The 13,731-nt window shown below is 46.0% G+C and overlaps 1 protein-coding gene across 1 annotated transcript in view; it reads left to right on the forward strand.

The window, feature by feature from the left end:
- Positions 1–11,707, forward strand: part of LOC126522356 (fatty-acid amide hydrolase 2-A-like) — a 69,903-nt gene extending 58,196 nt beyond the window's left edge. Inside the window, exons 5-7 of the mRNA XM_050171091.3 lie at positions 5,767–6,047; positions 8,522–8,620; positions 11,048–11,707. Of these exons, the coding sequence (XP_050027048.1) occupies positions 5,767–6,047; positions 8,522–8,620; positions 11,048–11,686 (1,019 nt within the window). The 3' untranslated portion in view covers positions 11,687–11,707. The remainder of the gene's footprint in view (positions 1–5,766; positions 6,048–8,521; positions 8,621–11,047) is intronic.
- Positions 11,708–13,731: the final 2,024 nt, after the last annotated feature.

Here is a 13,731-nt window from a genome sequence, read left to right on the forward strand (position 1 = left end):
CGCCATCTTGTGGCTGGCGGCGCTGTGAAATGGCGTCTACTTGTAGTGTACCGAGCTGCTACATTATTTTAACGCGACAGCGTTAAGGAGCTCTTGTTGGACAAAAACGCCTCTAGTGAATGCGGTGCTGCCTTACAAATGTGCCGTAGAAAGCTATACTGCTGTGTATATCGGTAATTATAAGCATGTAAATTACAGAAGTCGCAGTTAAACGCTTAGCGAAGTACGTTTCCGCTACATTTCTTCTGCGCTTTCCGCACACGCACAGCCATCTTGCGGCAAACACAAAAGACCCCTCCTCTCAATGTACGGCGCTGCCCCGACAGGTGGCGCGCCACACGCGCATTGGGGCTGTGCGGGAATGGTGCGAGGCGCGTCGCGGCCCCGACTCCCTCTCCCCTGACGACGCTTCGCCGTGCTCCCACACGGGTTGCAGAATCAAGCGTCGTTCCTTTCTTTAGATCACTATCTATCTATCTCTCTGCCGGTGCCGAGCACGACGTTTGGCTGGCGTAGATCGTTTCCCCCTCCGAGACACCGAGTTCTTTGGTTCGTTCCGTTTGCTCAGGCGCACGTTTCGTTGCCGCGCCGAACGCTGCGTTGCTCGACGCTCACCGCGTGATAGATGGGCGCAAAGTCCGATGCGGGGCGCCTCGTAAGTGATCGCTGCGCCGTAGCGCATTGTCTTACACCCCTTGGCAGGTCGACGGGAAAGCTGTCGCGTTCCACTCTTGAAGGCGAAGCTTAAGCGTCCTCCAATTTTTATCGGTGCTTTCCTCTTCCTGAGCCATTTCTAATGCTTTCTCGACGGTAAAACTCTCGCCGAGTTGTATGAACCGGTGGTGAATTTGATGCTACTGCAACCCGCAAAAGATCTAGTCTTCAACCATGAGGTCGGTAGCGGTGCCGAACTTGCACGATATGGTGAGCCATTGAACATCTGCAATGAATTCCGTAGTCGGCTCCGCAGGACTTTGTACTCTGCGTTTGAAATGGACGCGAGTGCAAAATTCCTCCTCTTCTTCACGAAAGTGCTGGTCGAGCACTTGAAGCGCCGCTTCGTATACGTCAGTTGCTTTGTAGTCCCCTGTCCCTTCGTCGGCTCCGGCCTGCGCCTCACCCACGATGAGGTTGTAGTAAATACTGATGCCTTCCACCCCCAGCGTGCTGAGGAGTGCTTTCTTGTGGTTCGGCGTAGTGGTCTTGGCGTCGTCGTGGACGTATGCTTGCAAAACACGTTGTCATTTGAGCCAAAGAATAGCCGGCACGCTGGGACATGACAGGAATGGTGGGAGGGGCATTGCTGCGTTCATGCAGAAAGTAGCAGGCAGTACCGAGAGGTGTGCACATCCGTAAAGAAGATGCTGCTGTAGCATCGAAGGTCCACCACATGACGTCGCAGTTGCGTCAATAAGCAGAAAGTGCCGAAATGCTGCTTGAAAGGAGGGCAGCAGAAGTGGAAGGTGCGGTGAAGAAGCAAGCTGGGAGTCGTAACTCGCATATAGGCGCAATGCACACGAATTAACCTCGTCGCCAATGTGATGTCACGAATGGCGACGGAACACGTTACGCTAGCAGTGTTGGATCCCGCATCCGAGGCAGCAGAATCGGCAATTCTTGTGGGCCTTATGGCAGCAGTTCACGATGTGCAGCCCGCACGGAAAGTTCATCCTCGTCGCCCATGTTATGCCGGCACGGACGCCATGATCTCCATGCTGGGCACGCCGGGAAGGCGGCCTGAAGAGAGACGCAGACAAAGACCAGGACCGAGCCTGAGAGAGACCTTATTGAAAGTGCGGCACCTTAAAGTAGGCTCAGCGTCTCTATCACAGCACCCCCTGAGGGCGAGTAAATTTCGGTCTCGAAACCGAAACCCCGATGTAACAGTATAGTGCAAATGTGATGATGCATGCCTGTGCTACTTATGAATTTTGAAGCTTGTTTTGCCATTGATTGCATGGCGAGGACCAAGGAAAAAAAAAACTTCTTAAGCAGCTTTACAAGCCCATTCGCCCGTATTATATAGGCAGCAGTCGACAATATATCAAAACAATATAGACTCATAGCAAAGATATAAAACTTTGTGACATTCTTCGTCTCAGACAAATGACGTCATAATAAAAAAAAGCTAGCAATCTACATTCTCACTTTTAGCTGTGCGAGCAAGATTAAATCCACGAAAATTCACAAAAAGTAGGTAACAATGAAAACCAGCCATGTTTCGTTGATGTATGTAAAATGAATGCCCGAAACCCTCGTTGTAATCCATTCATGGTAAAAGCACATATACTTCATTATAAGCGTCATTTCTTTAAAGCGGAGAGGCTCTAGAATAGTAATGCAGGACGCCCACACCAATAGCGCGGAAGGTCGTAAAACCTGTATTGAAACATAGGGGTACTCGATCTTTGCAATAAAACAGTGAAATTCTCTCATCTGTAAGTGTTAATCTAATGATACAGCTTGTTTTATGGGGAGCTGTCACCACCTTCACAGCACTTTTTGCTTCCCCAAGTTGATACGAAGAAAAGGGCAAGGGGCAACTGTATATGCTGCACAGAGCGCTTCCGTGAGGATCTAGTGCTTCGCACTTCATAATAAGAGTACTTTGGTGCAATTGCACTCAACATGATAATCACAATAATACGTTCTAAAATGCATGCACTGCATTTGGGCGCAGGAACACTTAGAAAAAAAGCGACATTTTGGATAAAGCTATATAATACTACAATAATTTTGACATGAGGTGGGCCTCTAAGCATTAATTTAACTGAAGATATCTGTTGCAGGGCAAGCTGCACGAAGAAAAAGAAATATAAGCATTATTTGGAAATTGTACTTCTGCAATAGAAAGCTGGCAACGCCTGCTGAGAAGAGGTGGCGTGATATGCTATACTATATATATATATATATATATATATATATATATATATATATATATATTGACACGTATAGTTATCTTTATCGGACGACACGTTTAACCACTTAACAAATGTTATCGCACAGCGCAGGACGCGCTTGCATGTCTCGGAAGTTTCTGGAATGTTATCGATGGTTCCATCCGCTGTCTGTTGTCGCCGAGCCTTGTGCAATCTGATTGCATGTATGCGCGACGCGAATGGCATAGAACTTTGTGGAAGGCATGCGGGTCCCAGCGATTACTCTGGCACATTCGACGACTGTGTTATATATATATATATAAGAAAGGGAAGCTGCAATGTTGCAAGCCTGGGGTTGGAATCTTTGGCTGGTCCCAAATTTTCACTCTATTTCCCAAGCTGTTTGCAGCTCTGCCAAAGCTAAGAGGCATATACAGGTAATACCCTTGTGCAGTCGTATATAGTTCCTGGCATAACTGTCTTATTATGGGCAGGATTGGAGGGTTTTATTTTCCCTTGGTACATCATATGTCACAGCGCTAGATGAATATTAAGACCTTTGCCTAAGTACATCGTAACTGAATTACTTCGACGGTGAGCAGACCACGCGGCGCAGATGAATACATCTTGAAGGGGATTCGGCCTTCCTGTTGGCTGAGGAGTCCTGCAGCTTCCACAGTGCTTCTAACGACTTGTGAGATGGAGTATAGATTTCTGGTGACTTGCAAAAAAAAGGTAACATTGCAATAAACATAAGGATCATACCCGGGACAGAAAATTAAAAGAAAATGCCCAAAATATTCTAAAGAGCTATCGCTGTCAAAAGAGGGCAATTCAGCAATTTCGCTTATTCTTTGCAATGTAGGGCTCCAGGCCTCCTAATTGAGTTTTCTCCTGACTGAGATAAAATGTTTTTTAGAATTTCGTAGATTATTAAAAATTATTAAAAATTTAAAAAATATTAAATTGGTAATCAACTTTTTAATCATTTCTTCACATTTTTTTCATTATAGGAATCTTCTGCAAATGTTATAGTTTAAATTTATATCTAAGCTTGTATTAGAATATTCGAATTGTGTGTCCCTGCACTTGAGCTGAAATGATGTCACAATGCAAGTTCTTATGCTACAAGAATGCCCCCTGCTTAAGCCCCCCATATTCACAGAAGACGTCAGCACATTTATACTTTGTAGTCCAAGCTTGTATTGCATGTAGAGCAACGTACCAAGATTACACAGAACGTTATTCTAACTGTAATAAACATGATCGTCGAAGCTCCCTCACAGAATGTAACAATCACAAAACATTGTGACACTTAACGACATCAATGTAAAAGATGTGAATATTTTTTTTTGATGCCGTGTGCTGAATTTGCACTACATTTACACACTTACATGTCATTTGCAGGAAAGCATGCAGATACGGAGCTAATTTTATCTTTCCTCTAAAGCAAAACTCGCCTGAAGATGACCACTGGGGCTCTGTCTAAGGTAGCTCTGCCTATGGGTGGTTTCCAATGAATTTTAGTATAATACATGTGCTGGTAGGCTGTTTGGCGCTGCGAACGCATTGTTGCATTCGTTGCTTGGCATGCGTGTCCACCTACGCCCAGATTCGCCTGCTTCGTTTAGTGTTGCAGCATAGGCTTGTTTCGCCGGTTGCCTGACAAACATTTCGTTCAGAGTGCGCAGTCACTGACAGCACAGCTGGAGATATGAGTGGCAACATAGCAGTAGCAGCACTCCTTTAAAGATCCCAGGACACCCACATGCTGTCGTTTACTTGGCTACATGTGTTCACTGCACTGCAATGCGATAAAAAGTGTGATTGCGAAGGTAATTTGAGGTGACTGAAATCAAAATTGATCGCTATGTCAGCTGTTCCCGAGTATAAATGTCCGAGAAGGCAATTTCCCTACATTGGGACAAATCTCCCCCTTTCCCTTAAGTAGGCTTAAATTTCCACATCTAGAAAAGTCTCCCTAGAGCTGGCAGTGCTGTAGCGTTGTGATGTACTACACCTGATTGTACAGATACCTATATTTATTTGAAAAAAGATGGTTGTTTTTGTGTCCTTATATATATTGAGTTCAGAATAAAATATTCAATAAATATGAACGACAAGCATAGTGAGTGCCTTTTAGCATGCAAGTGCAGCTGTTCCAACGAGTTTGTACATCTTGACTTCATAAACGTTGCGCATGATAAAGAAGAACAAAAAAGGGACAGACAGGAACATGCTATCGCAGACTATATGAATGTGGTGCAAATGCCTGGCCGAATCGATATAGAGAAATACAAGCTGTTTTTTTTCGTCCACTTTCACTTCCCTTTATCATTTCCACATTTCAATTGAAAACTACAAATACCATCTCTATGTTTCCCTTCGCTTCATTAGCTGTTGGTTTTTCATGGTTGTCATTAACGAAAATCAAGCGCTTGGCTTCCCCCTCTCTTGTACACAAACACACACATATAGTATGTCTCCATCTCTCAATTTTTGCCCTTGTTGTACAACGCTTACGAAGTCTTATTCTGTATACTCAAAATGCGAGCTAAAATACAACAGCCGCAAGAGAGAAGGCACGAAAGACACGGCACTGTCACTCAGCGCTCTTTCTGCGTGGCCGCAGTTATGTGTATTGATTTTAATGGGCATTCGTTCTAACTAGCTAAGCCTTCAGCTAGTGCCAGTGTTTAGTCCGTGATGCTTGTATTTTGGAAAGCATTGCTGCCGAAATGCTGGCCCCTGATTGAGACTTCCCTTCCACTTGTTTCCCTTGGTTTCTTTCACAAGTTTTCCCGCTTAGGTATCTTTTGTCCTCCATTTAAGCATTATCCAATATGTCTGTACTAGATTCGGGGATGAGCACCCTTGCGTTCAACAGGGGGCGAAGGCAGCCTGGTGTCTGCTGCAGGCTCGGCCCTTGGTCTGGGCACCGACATCGGCGGCTCCATCCGCATGCCGGCCTTCTTCAATGGCCTGTTCGGCCACAAGGCGTCTCCGGGCCTGATGGGGCTTGGGGGCCAGTTCCCTCAGGTTCGTGGCCACCATCTGGCCTTCCTGTCCGCTGGGCCGCTCTGCCGCTACGCCCAGGACTTGGCGCCCACGCTGACTGCGCTCATTGGATCACAGCAGGCGCGTCACAGGCTAAGGCTACATGAACCGGTGAGCTTCGTCGTTGGAGGGATGCACTAAGAAAAAGAAGAGTGGTTTGGATAGATTGGTCACTGACATCACTGTGGCAGAACAGAAGCGAAGCTGTTGAGACTTTTAAGATGCAGATAGCAATGATTTAGCTTAATTGAGCTACTTGTATTGGCAACAGGCCAGAGTAAATGAGCGAGACCACTGTGGGCAAAAGCAGAAGTTGTGCTTGAAAAGAAATGGATGATGTTGATAATGATTTAACTCTATTGAGAGCAGATGAATAAGTTCACTCAAAGAAAGGGAGAGAATATTCCAACGCCTGCCTATTGCTCACATGCTAAAGCGTTATTTGCCATTACATTGTTTTCTTGCAAGTCGTCATTGTCACCTGAATTATTATCACCATCATGCTATTTCATTTTTAATGCAGGAATAATGCATCTCCTAGCGATCTCCCATTACTACTGTCTTGTGCCGGCCCACTCTAGTCCATCGCTGCTTACTTGATATTCTCATCAGATTACTGAACTTTGTACCATCCTTGACTGCGTTTACATATACCCTTCCCTACTGAAAAATCTCGTATATGTAGGTTTTATATGTGACTCGTACATACGATATTACTGGATATGTGTCCTCATCTGCTCTGCAGTACGATGCTCGATCCTTGTATCTCTTATGTGCACTGCCTTACGCTACTATTGGGCTTTGTGTGCTACACAAAAAATATTTATCAATTATAGGCTTGACATCTTATGCAGCACACCTGACCCATGAGGCCCTGTTGTGACGGCCCAGCTATGCAATAATTTTGCATATGTGGAGCTCTTTATTGTGCAGACGTGCATTAACTGGTTAACGTATATTTGCTCAGCAAAGAGTATAAATGCATTCCGGAAGGTCATCTAGTAATTATTCTCTGCATTTGGCTCGGGCTGGCACATACCTTCCATGCTTTCTAAACTTAATTCCTTTAGAGATGCGAAGTACCTTGGGGAATGTGTGCCTGCATTTAAAGGAATGAATCATAATGCACTGAAAACACTTTATTTACAAATCTATATACACATGTTGAGTGGCCGGTATACGCTTTATTTAAACAACTACATGCAATAAAAACTCAATAATTCCAACCTTCCACTATGGACACGGGTTCTTGTTTATGCCATAGCTGTTTCAAGGTATGGCGCATCTAATGTCACCATTAAGAGAAATGATGCTGGACCACGGAGGAAGGAAACTCAGGAGAGGCCCTGACGTCACTCTTTGTGAAGCGAAAGTGAAGCCGGTAGTTGACGTTGCTCATGGCGTTGCTCTGCCTATCGGGCCAGCTCTCCTCTCTTGTTTACATTTCTCGCGAAACCACGCCGCGCTGCTCGCAACCGTGCTGCTCGGACTCGGGCGCTCCACAGCAATACTAAACAATTGTTAGCACGTTAGCATGATTCCGCCAAAGAGGGCGAAATTTCCCGCGGATATTCCTTCGTCCGTTGCCATTGCCGTGGCGCGGTACATTGCGTACAGCGTTGCATGCGCGTTCATTTAACGAGCTATATTTCCTCAATTTCACCATCATCGTGAGTCTTCCGTTAAATGTGTGTAGCGTACGGCTATGCATTGCTTTTACTTGATAATTGTTTATGATTCTGATGAACTGCCGGCAGCGTGTACCACGCTTAATCTAACACGACAGGAAAGACAAACGCTAGAGTGAAGATTTGTAGCACCTTAAGCGCCAACAGGTTGCGGCAATGTGATTTTCGTCCCCTTTTAGTGATTGAAATCGGGAGCATCTGAGCACTAGGGCCATGCAGGTATCATCTTGGTATCATGACATCGCTTGCCGCCCAAGCACCAATGCAGACAGTAAAAAAAACATAACGCAAAAAAATATACGTGCATTGAGTCTTCTAAATGAAAGAGTTATTGAAGTACATTATAAGGTCCAATAACTTTAATGTCATTGTTTGATACTTAGATGATACTTCGACCTAAGGTACCATATGAAACTATACCTAGGTCGGATCAAGACTGATTCACGGGAAGATAGAGGTTTGAAGTGGTGAATGAGGGTCGAACAAGAGCTGTTGCTGGCACCAACGTATTGGCAATGTGACTTGTCTTAAGCAGTTGCTGCCCTGGCTTAGACAATTCTCCCCTTTGTCAAAAATGTTGACTCTAGTGACATCTCTTGTTCGACCACTGTTGATTCCTCCATAGGGAACGGCCACCACGACTTGCATTTTGCGTTCTCCGCAAGCTGCTGGCTTTATTATGCTACCCTGTGTATGTAAATTTTTGGCAGTTCTTTTCTTTTAATCCTAAATTCTTGGTCTATGCAACTGTTCACTTTGCTTTTTTTTCTTTTCTCAGTATGACATACACGATGTTTAGTTTAGCGTTAAAAAGCAGATCTTCGTTCGAAGTGCTGCGACAGTGAAATGCAGTCCTTAAGTGCACCGCTGACCTGTATCGTTCTTCCGGCCATGCAGGTCAACATTCGCGCTATTCGCGTGCACTACCTGACAGAAATCGATAGGTGCTTCACGTTGTCTGCTGTCCACCCAGACGTAAAGGCAGCAGTGACAGACGTGAGTATTTCACCGTTTCTACATGTGCGTGTCATAAGGTATAAGAGCAAGAAAATACGATCCGATTGGAATTCAATTCAATTCGCTTTAATCACCAGAAAGTGAGGGGGAAAAAAGAAAAGAAAAAAAGCTTTTTGGAGAGGTTAGCCGGCCAAAAGCTGGTGTCAGCAGCTTGACAAGGCCGGAAAACCCCTACAAGGCAGGTGGCAAGAACGACAGACAGTATTGTACACAAACTCAAAAACACAAACAACAAATGCACTAACCGGCACGTACATTGGTCCGCGTTGTGTTTACACAGAAAAACCCCACTTCTATACGACATGAAATTTTCAGTTTTCGGTTAATGTACAAATAAAGTAAAGTAACAAAAGAAAGATCAGCAAGAACCTGGCGAAGAAAACTTATGATAGAATATGAACATAGCAATGCTAATACCCTATGTTTGCAATAAAAATGTGTAGTACTTGCAACGAGAAATTTATGGCGTGCTTGTACTGGTTAAGTATTCTTGGAAAGCTGTAGTGCAGTGTTAGGTGTTTATAATTATTTCGAGACTTTGGAACATACCAGATATCACTGTTTCTAGTATACATGCGATAGAGACCCTAGGCGTTAATCATGCAGTATTTGTTAAAAACTGCTTAAAGACATCAGAAACAAAATAAAATGAACGCAAAATGCGAAATGCATACATCTGTTCAGCAATGGAAATACCGTACTTATTTATCGCTGGTGTTGTTGACGACATATAATCAAGGTTAATTATATGGCGATTGATCGTGTTTTGTAAAACCTGAAGTTTTGCAAAGTTCGCTTTAGTCATAGTCGCCCACACTTTACTGCAATAACTTAGTTTGGGTGGGAAAAGGGCGGGATACACCTGTGCCCTAACCTGCGTCGGGAGGAGACATCGACAGCCAGCAAGTACGCCAGCTACAGAAGCAGCTTTTTTTACACGCATTGGTGACATGCTCATCCCAACTCAGGGAGTAAAAAGTTGACACCAAGAATTTTATGTTCACTGACAATATAGATTTCTTGACCACCATACGCAAGTGGCTGGTTAAAAAGAATTTGTTTTATTTATTGCTCGAAAAATCATAGCTTCAGATTTCTTGGTGTTAATCGTTATTACATTTTCATTGGACCAAAGAAATAATTGCTATAGTAACTTATTCCATCTCGTTATTCTTTCGCCTGCATCTGGGATAGATAGAAACGTACTGGTGTATTCCGCGTATACCACAAATTTTATGGTAAAATCTATAATAATAATGTCGTTAATATAGATGTTAAACAATAATGGGCCTAATACGCTCCCTTGTGTGACGCCACTTAAAACAGGGAAAACATACGACTTGTAATTGCCTAAATTAACGTGTTGTAATCGCTTGCATAAATAAGATATCACCAAGGTTAGTGGTGTACCACGACGACCGTGTATGCACAGTTTGTGCAATAACATTTCACGAGTTAAGGAGTCGTGCACATGCCACGAATTGTGGCATCGCAGATGCCTTCGAGATATGCAGCGGTGCAGTCTCGGTGATCCAAGGCTCTGGCTATCGAGGAACGAAGGCACATTTCAAATATTTGGAGTGCAAACTGTGAGTCAAAAATTCTAGCCCAAAAAAGCATCTGGGGCCCAATTCGCAAAGTGTTTCGTTCGTAGGTGCTCTTTGGCTGCCCTCCTTCCCTAATAATATGTCAACAGCATCAATATTGGATGACATTTTAACTTGCGAACAATTGTTGCGTAAGGTGTTTTTGCGAACACGCGTACTCTCAAGTTTAGTTCCGCAGCCTAACAGTGGTCTGATAAGTTTACTTGCTGACCATTCGTGAAGTAAGTTTCTCTGAACAGTGGAACGGAAGACATTTCAACGGTACTGAAAACACTCCCCAATTTTTTACAGCGTGGTGCTGTATGTCTTCCTTACATGATCAGCCACCTTTCAAAAGATCTTAGGCAGATCGTATTAGGGCCAAGAAGGACATCCACTGGACTTGTCACCTAGTGCTCGTGATATTGCACGAGTACGAGCACATCACGCCTGGTCAATAGCGAAGAAGTCCGTGGCGCATATGTAGCGCAGGTTTCTACAAATCTCACTGCGCGATGAATACGCGAAAGGAAATGTCGCACTGTGTAATGATTGTATTCCAATTAATTTTCGTCTCGTGCTGCTTGGGTGCGAGCTAGGGCGCTCCTCCTGCGTTTTCACCATGATCTATTCGTTCAACGATCACAAAATAGAGTGAAGCGAAAGGTATCGATTTATTACAGTGACCAAATGTTAGAACATCAAGTACAGTGCCCTAAAAAAAAAGGAGCTAATCTAAAGGTCTGACAGATCTCCGGCACTCAAAGCGTTCTCGTGGCACCAGTACCGAGCACAGTTCCCATTTCTCGCGCGATCGTAGGTGGCGTCTCACCTGCGGGACAACGCGGGCCTCCGGGTGTCTCCCGTGCGGCTTCCCTCTCTGCGGCTCGCCTTCGAGATGTGGGCCGCCATGATGGCTTCGGGCGACGGGCCCGCCTTTCGGCAGGTGCTGCGCGAGAGCGGCAGCCCCATGTCTCCGGGCCTGGAGTTACTGCGCTGGATGGTCGGCCAGTCGGAGCACACCATCAACGCCATCACGCTCGCGCTCGCCGAAGGCATCGGTCCGGGCTCCAAGAAAGAATCGGCCACGTCGCGCTCACTCTGCGCTCGGGTTCAGCAACTGCGACTCGACCTGGAGTCTCTGCTGGGCAGCGACGGCGTCCTGCTGCTTCCGACGCACCCGGAACCCGCGCCGTATCACGGCGTGCCCACCCTGAGGCCTTTCAACTTCGCGTACGCGGGTGTGTTTAACGTCTTGGGTCTTCCAGCCACGGCGTGTCCCGTGGGCCTGGGCGCCCGATCCCGTCTGCCCGTCGGCGTGCAGCTGGTGGCGGCCAGTGACAACGACCGGCTGACACTCGAGCTGGCGCTCGAGATCGAGAAGGCGTTCGGAGGTTGGAGGGACCCTGCAGCCGCCGCGACCGGAGCCCGATCGAACGGTCACGTTCGTCACGTGTGAATAAAAGAATAAGAGCTGACAGCCACTTCAGCATACGCTAGAGAGGTTGAAGGCGAAAACCTTCCCGCTCACGAGACATTCATTACATGACATTTTCATTTTATTGCCTCGTTACTTCCTATTGTTTTGCGCCAACAAACGTCGTGGGGTCGAGTGCCTTACTTAACTCTACCTTAATTAACGGCGCCTAATTAACTTCACCCTAATTAACAGCAAAGATCGTGGCTTCGACTCCCACCAAAGGTTGCGGGCTCAAGTGCCTTAATGACCTCTATCTTAATAAGCGTGTCTCAATGAACTTAGCTGCGTTAATTAACACCGAAGGTAGGGCTTTCGACTCTCGACCTTGACAGTTAATTGGAATCCAACTTGGAGATATGCCCAGTTCGCCCATATCTCTGGTTGGATCACGAGTTCGAGTGCCATAGTCAGCTTCGTCTTAATTAACACCAAAAGTTCGAGGGTTCGACTCACACCGAAGGTAGTGGGTTCGACTCTCGTACTTCATATGTGAATTGTAATTCAATTTGGAGATATCGCCAGTTCGCGCATATCTCCAAGTGGGTTCGACTCCCTATGAATTTGGCGCCATAAGCCGGACGGCGCAACGCAGGACAAAGGATTTTTCACCCCATTAGCCGTCTAAGCTTTCGCCTTAATAGTAAAGCGATAGAATTTCGCTTACAGTTTTGCTGACCTTAAAGGAAGCCTGTCGCCAGGTTAGCTATTTCCTTTCTCTGTTCCTTTCCTTGTGCCGAAGTTCTTGCATGTGGGAAGGTATAAGGAGCTTGATATGGACCTAGTGCAGCCGCTCGCGATACTCGACCAGTCATGATCGACCGTGCTTTGTCTTTGTTGTTTACCATAGGCTAGCTAACGTGCTTCATTTAAACCTTCGCACAAGCTCACCCATAGTGTCTTTCATACTACAAAGGTCATACCGTACAAACCCAGTCTGTTAGCCATGCGCAGCATATGGTAAAACGGAGGACTGAGAAACAACAAAAAGGGATGTGGCAGGCCACTCCTAATTGCCGCGTCGTTATCTAGGGCAGACAGTTAGGCAATCAACTTTATTTAGGTCCTGAGGAGCGACTCCAAAACCCCCTTACGAGGGAGGAGCAGCTGCGGGCCGCTCCCACGTCGGGACGGGCAGGCGGTGCTTGACCACCGCGCCGCTGGCCCTCTGGACGGCCCGTAGCTGAGCGGCGAGGTTGGAGTTCTTGAGTGCCTCCTCCCACTCTCCTTCCGTGGTCAGATGTTCGTGGTTTCGTAACGAGGGACATCGCCAGAGCATGTGTTCTAAAGTGCAGATCTCCGCAATCTGGACAATTGGGCTCGAACGAGTCCGCGTACCTGCTGACTCCGGCTAAGCTGGGATAGGACCCGGTCTGCAGCATGCGAAGGGCGGAAGACTGAGCCCTGGAGAGCTTGGCGTGGGGCGGGGGATAGACCCTCCTGCCGAGCTGATGGTGCTTTGTAATCTCATTGAACGCATGGAGAGAGTCCTTGTAATGCATTGCGTCCGCAAATAAATAATTACGTTTTGGGGTTTCAGGTGCCAAAGCCACAACCTGCTTTAAAGGAATGCCATTCAGAAAGAGACTCGGAATTACTTTTGCCTCCTGGAGTTCTTTAAGGTGAACCTAAATATAAGCCACATGCTGAAAGACGCATGTATTCTAGGGTTCGTCGGTGTACTGCTCGCAATGAATCTTCGTAAGGGAGGCGGGTGTGACATTCGTGGCAGAGAGTCTTTGTGAAACATGAAACGGTCTTTGTTTAAATGTCTGTAGGCTTGAGTCATCCCTGTGAAGAGTTTAGCCGAGTCATCAGCCACATCGTCATCATCATCATCATCATCATGATCATCATCATGATAATGATAACGATAATAGCTGTGTCCACTGCAGGGCGCATGTTTCTTTCGGTGATCTCCAATTACTCCTGCCCTGCACCAGCTAATTGGACATTGTGCCTGCGAATTTCCTAATTTGATAATATCAGCTATAGTTTTTACGTTCTTCAATTGCGCTCCTCGGCAC

Source organism: Dermacentor andersoni, chromosome 6, assembly GCF_023375885.2.
Source record: "Dermacentor andersoni chromosome 6, qqDerAnde1_hic_scaffold, whole genome shotgun sequence".
In the NCBI taxonomy this organism is placed as follows: domain Eukaryota; kingdom Metazoa; phylum Arthropoda; class Arachnida; order Ixodida; family Ixodidae; genus Dermacentor; species Dermacentor andersoni.